This window comes from Meriones unguiculatus, chromosome 1 (assembly GCF_030254825.1).
Source record: "Meriones unguiculatus strain TT.TT164.6M chromosome 1, Bangor_MerUng_6.1, whole genome shotgun sequence".
NCBI classification, from domain to species: domain Eukaryota; kingdom Metazoa; phylum Chordata; class Mammalia; order Rodentia; family Muridae; genus Meriones; species Meriones unguiculatus.
In genome coordinates, this window is record NC_083349.1 from 188713044 (window position 1) to 188719455 (window position 6412).

The 6412-nt window shown below is 43.5% G+C and overlaps 1 protein-coding gene across 1 annotated transcript in view; it reads right to left on the bottom strand.

The window, feature by feature from the left end:
- Positions 1 to 6173, bottom strand: part of Ddx10 (DEAD-box helicase 10) — a 163348-nt gene extending 157175 nt beyond the window's left edge. Inside the window, exons 1-2 of the mRNA XM_060373868.1 lie at positions 5865 to 6173; positions 2040 to 2100 (exon numbers count right to left, since the gene is read on the bottom strand). Coding sequence (XP_060229851.1) covers positions 2040 to 2100; positions 5865 to 6050 — 247 coding nt within the window. The 5' untranslated portion in view covers positions 6051 to 6173. The remainder of the gene's footprint in view (positions 1 to 2039; positions 2101 to 5864) is intronic.
- Positions 6174 to 6412: the final 239 nt, after the last annotated feature.

Genomic DNA, 6412 nt, shown 5'->3' on the forward strand with positions numbered 1-6412 from the left:
GAGACAGGAAGATCAGAAGTTTAAGGTCACCCGTAACTACATAGCAATAGCAGTACTGAGGCCAGTCTGGAATACATGAGGCCTATCTCAAAAGCAAAAACAGATATTTGTGTCTCACAATATCACACTAACTATAGTAAATTGTAATTTATGCTTTTCGGCATGAAAATTGCTGAGTAGATATTAAGATTTCTTATCATGAAGAAAAGATAAGTATATTAAGAAGCTTGATTAATATACGTATTTCAAGTTATACTGTCATATGCCATAAACATACATAATTTTAACAAAAAAGGAAAAAAATACTACAAAAAAGAGGTCTGCAAGTCAAGATGGCAGACCTACCACAGACCCATCACTTAAAGTCTTGGAACCACTCCTTAGCCGTGACTTCTAGCCATCCATCCTAAGAAAATTTCTATTGCTCAAGACTGCTGTTTTGTTATGGCTATCCCACAAAAGTAACACAAAAGGTAACATACTTATGTTCGTTCTCCCGTTTAACTAATAGAATCATAACGTTTCATTCAAACTTTTCAGATTCATGGTCCTAAATATTTAACCCGGCCAGAGGAATAAGAAATAAAAAAATGGTTAAAATTCAGTATTTTAGAGGTGGGTGTGATGGTTCCCGCCTGATGGGAGGACTGCGAAGTTTAAGGATAGTCTGAACCATGAAGTGAGTTCAAGGCTACCCTGGACTACATAATAAAACCCTGTTTCAAAAAAGCTAACTTTGTATTTATGGTATTTCATAATGTCAAAAATGTCAAAAGAAGCTTTTTATTTTATTTTTTTTTTCAGGCTAACATTTCTCTGAACTATCTTCTCTTAAAAAAAAAAGAGACAGGGTAGAGAGAGAGCTCAATCAGTGAAGTGTATGAGGACTCGAGCTCAACCTCCAAACCTACAAACCTGCCACACATGGTGGAGTGCGCTCTTCGACCTAGACGAGGAAATAAGAACAGGGAGACCCCGGGGCTGACTGGTCAGCCAGTCTTACTCAATTAGTGGGCTCCAGGTCAATGAGAAAGCCTACCTTAAAAGAAATCAACACAGCCAGGCGTGGTGGCACACACGTGTAATCCTAGCACTCACGGAAGCAGAGGCAAGCACATCTCTGTGAGTTCAAGTTCAGCCTGGTCTACACATTTAGTCCAGGACAGCCAGGGTACACAGAGAAACACTGTCTAAAAAATCAAACAAAACAAATAAAAAATAAAAAGATGAACACTTTTCCTGAAGACAATACCTAGGGCTGTCATCTGACCTCCACACACAGGCACATATATACAGGCAAGTATATACATGAACACGCATGTATTATTTCTTTAAAAACTTGAAAAGACATGAATAAATCTAACAATCTGTTCTAAAAATGACATGTACAGGCTTCCGCTAGCCATCAGAAGTAGAAGACAGGGAATAGGACAAGAGCCTTCTGGGGGTGTCTGAAAGGCTCTCCCCATCACGGTATGGAAGGAGATGCTCAGACTCATAGTCAAACTTTGGGCAAAGTGCAGGAAACCTTATGGAAGAAGGGGAGATAGAAAAACCTGGAAGGGACAGGAGCTTCACAAGGAGACCAACAGAGCCAAAAAACCTGGGCAGAGGGGGGGACCTTCAGAGACTTATACTCTAACCAAGGACCATACATGAAGAGGACCTAGAACCCCTGTACAGATGTAGCCCATGGCAGCTCAGTTTCCAAGTGGGTTTGCTAGTAAGGGGACCAGGGACTGTCTCTGACATGAACTCAGTGGCTGGCTCTTTGATCACCTCTCCCTGAGGGGTGCAGCCTTACCAGGCCACAGAAGAAGATGATACCGCCAGCCCTGATGAGACCTGATAGGCTAGAGTCAGACAGAAGGGGATGAGGCCCTCCCCTATCAACCAGTGGACTAAGAAAGAGGCTTAGGGGGAGGGTGGATGGGACTGAGAGAAGACAAGTGGGGAACAACAGGCGAACACAAAGTGAATAAACTGCAATAAATAATTATAAGTAAATAAATAATAATTTTAATGACATATATACCTACCTTTCAATGTTTTTTTGGACAAAGGGAAATCTGAAAATCTTGAAATTTCATTTACATTTATCTGGGGAGGAAAAAGATTGTAAAAAGGAAATGTCAGATAAGAAATGCTAGATTAGTTTCAAAATATAATCCCCTCCCCCCTACATTGTCCTGCCTAGCTCATGCTTTATAACAGAACTACAGGCAAACCATCACTTCTAAATAAAAGCCATTTATTCAAATAAAATGATGTCCCTTGGAGGAACCTCAATTGCCAGATACTCTTCCAAACAAGACTTAAGAAGTGGTCCTCCTTCCTCAAACCTGAAGTATTAAAGTTATAACTAATGAGCTGCTTTCACAGGATACAGAATACCCAAAGGAGGAAGGTGTGCTGGCTAATACTGTCAACTTGAAAAAATACAGAATCACCAGGAAACAAATTTTTAGGCATATCTATGATGCAGTGTCTAAGCTGCGTTTATTAAAGTGGGAAGACCTACACTAAATACAGGCAGCACCAGCATTTATCTGTTTTCTATCTGATGACAAAACATGGTCAGCCAGCTCACACTCCTGCTGCCATCCTCTCCCTGCCAGGATAGCCTGTATCCTCTCACACTATAGGCCGAAATAAATCCTTCCCTCATTAAGTTGGGCTGGGAGTCCACACTGAATGAAAAGGAGACACTTAGATGAATACCAATATTCAATTTTAGCTGCTTCCTCACTCTACATACAACATGTCCAGTGAGTCTTTTCTGCCACAGCAGGCTGCACCTCATTACAGTCAGAACAACCCTTCCTTCCTTAAGGTGCTTCTTGTCCGGTAGTTTTGGACATAACAAGGAGAAAAGTAACTAATACAGAAGAAAAGAAGCAGCCAGCCAGCTCTGCAGTCTCTGCCACACAAAGCACAGGCAACAGAGCTTTCAGAGCATAAGGTACAGTACACCTTCCTGGAGATTCAACTAAAAAAAAAAAAAAAAAAAAAGGAACTGTTTTCACACACCACTGACAACCATTCCAGTACATAGCTATGCACATGCTATTACAAGGAAGAAATAGGAAGTTTTAATTTAGCTGATGCCTACTGGTCAAATCCTATTTGCTACCTGATTCTGGTAACAGTTTTGGTGAAAAACAGCTACAGCCAGTCATTTATACATTATCTACATAGTTGTGACAAGTTTTATGCCCCAAAAAGCCTGGTATTAACTATGCAGGACTTTGTCAACCCTAGATTATAGTCAAAGGAACTCTTGACACCTAAAACAGGAGATGGTCCTGGACTGTACAAAGTAACACTCCTCTCTTTGCCCTTTTCTTAGAAACAAAGAGACAATGATGCTATTCCCACCACTCAGTCTCCAGAGTTCTCAAAATCCCTCTAAAATCTGTGTCCTTCAGAAACAGTGAGCAAACTTTTAAGGATTTCAACACTGGTGGGTACAAGAGGGCAGAATAAAATGGGTTATCATCTAACCATCCCCTTATAGTTTTTCCCTCTCTCCCCTCACAACTGCCTCCATCCCTATCTGATAACACCTGTTTCTCATAAATTTTAATGCCTGGAATAAGAATAAAAATGCCACAGAATGCTCCATCTACTTTAATCAAGAGAAAAAGCAATCTGCTCCCAATCACCACATCAAATGTTGATTTAAAAAATTTGTAGAAAGCAGCATTTCTATATAGCAAAGCTGATCAGTCTAAATAAATCTGGGTTGCCAAAAATTTGGCCATTAAGGAACAGGGAAAACCGTTGCTGAACTAAAACAAATGTCTCTATACCCTCAATAAGCCTCAATCCCCAATTCTACATCACTTTCCATCACAAATGCACACATACACTCTGCTCCCCTGCTCACATACCAACCTCTCCCCCGTACTGTCATGACACACTCCCTCCTTTCTTTCACATACATATAACTCCCCTGACATATCCCAACACTCCTGGTCCCATATACACAGCCTCCTCCACCCACAAGTTTCTCACACAGCCTCCTCCTCCACACAAGTACACACAAATGTATTCTGCCTCCCACACAAGCATGTTTTCCCAAAACACACATTACACACACACACACGCACACACACGTATTCTCAATATACAAATCCTCCCATACATACATTCTCCTACAACCCAGGCTGTCACAAATGAAGGATTAGCAGCCTCAAGCTGGATGAGGAGAAAGACATTCACTGAGCCAGGCAACGTAGCATGAATAGCCTTGCTGACAGCCTGATTTTTTTTTTTTCCAATGAAAGTGATGTCACACTCTGGACTCCAGGTGTATGTACGAAAAATAAGCTTTTAAACCAGAAGTCTATGGCAATGTGTTACAGTGACAAGAGAAAACTAGATTACAAACTTAGGAAGACTGAGGTATAGTAGAGATTATGACTTCTAGCCTGTAAATAGTATCCTGTAACACAATGTGTAGACTTTCAGTGTATGCAGAAATAAGGTATGAACTCAGAAAAATAAGGAATCACAGATGCACAGGAGTAAACCAAGCACAGACTAAAGCTACACTGTTCAAGCAATTCTAGTCACAGTCCAAAAGCAATTTGTTTTCACTGGCCTCTTCTTTAACTGATTATTTCTATGGGACAGGCATTGTGAATAATATTTTCCACTTATCTTACTAATTCCTCACAACTTACAAGGCAGGTACTATTACTAAGTCTGTTAAAGACAAAAGGGAAGGGAGAGCTAACAGTGTAAAAATAGTGTAAAAAAATAGTGCTTACACAATTGGTAAGCAAAATTATAATCAAGTCATTATCTGAACTTAAAACCCAAACTAACTCTAAAGTTTATCTCAGTTTAAGCTACAAGTCAACAAGTAATGACTTTAACTCCAGGATGATTCACCTGTTAAGTACCTATACTAGAAAGATGGCATTCATTGAAAGGGTAAGTACGGTAGAAGAATGCTGAAAAATACACGTATGGGGAAAGTAGGAAGAGAGATTGGCTTATCAAAGTGTTAACTATGAGGCTACTGGCTGCGAGGTGGGATGACAGGTTACAGCCCAGCACACTCCAGCTTCTCTGCACTGATTCCTGGTGAAAAACATGAAGAAAATACGAGGCACAGAACAGAAGATGGTGCTAAGGGACGCAGCTCAAAAAGCCGAATGCTTTGGAAATAGACACAGGTCAGGGTTCCAGCTCAATTACCAGATGTGAGAAATTAGGACAAGTTTCTTATTCTCTCCAAACTCTACTGTTCTCGCCCGTAAAATGAACTGTTAAGGCCCATACCTCAGAAAGGAACAAAGAAGAATATAAAACACGTGAAGAGTACTTTTTAAAAACATGTTATTTCTAAACATCCTAAACATTTCTGTATTATTTTAAACATTCCCCCAAGAACAACAGCACTTTCTTGTATCATTCCAGATCTCGTTCTCTTATTTCACTTTTGAGACAGAGTTTCATGTATCTTCGGCTGGCCTCAAACGTGCTATATAAAGCTGTGGATGACTCTGTACCTCTGATCCCCCTGCCTCCACCTCCCTAGTATGTGCCCCGTTTATGTGGAGCTGGAGACTGAACCCAGGGCTTCCTGCACGCTGGGCAAGCACTCTCACTCCACCCGCTACAGCTGTCACGACCACGACCGCTCCGTTCCGTAAGCACGGCTGCACTAAGGGTCCCTACTCGGAGGATCACTGCTTTTCTATCACTTTTCCAGAACTGTGGCAGGCAGAAGAGCCAGACCTGGGCAGCGAGCGGCACCCAGAAGAACACCTGTGAGGCCTCCCTAGCCGAGTCCACCCCCTTTCCCGCACCACCCTTCCCCGATGTCCCTCGCTCCCTAGAGCCCGCCTCACCTTCTCGTAGTTCTGCATGAGGCGGCTGATGCCCTCGCGCTCGACCTGCCATTCCGGCTTCTTCAATTGCTTCCTCCGCTCCTTCTTCTGGTGCTGCCGGTGGCTGTGTTTTTTCTTCCAGCGATTGAAGCTCCGCACCGGGTCGGGTCGGGTTCCCTGACCCAGAGAATCAACCGTCTTCCCCATGGCGGCGGCTGCCAGGACCCACGCCGATCCCCGACGCCAAACACCTCCGGCTCTAAGCACCGCACGGAAGCCCCGAGAGCGGCGTGCGGAGAGGGCGCAGAGGCGCGTGCGCAAGGCCGGGGCCCCGCCCCCCAGCTTTGGAAGAGTGGGCACACGCTAATGACGACATCAAGGCGCGGGAGGTGATTGGTGCTCTGACCTCCGCGGGGCGGAGCGACCGCAAGGCTGCAGGGACGCGTGCTCAGAGGAACTGGGCGTGCTCCGCTGGAAGAGCGAGCGAGGGGCGGGCGTTCTGTCCTCGAACTTAGAAAGGTCCGTCCCCCTCTCCCTCCCTGGGCACAAGGATCGGATCACGGGTGTGC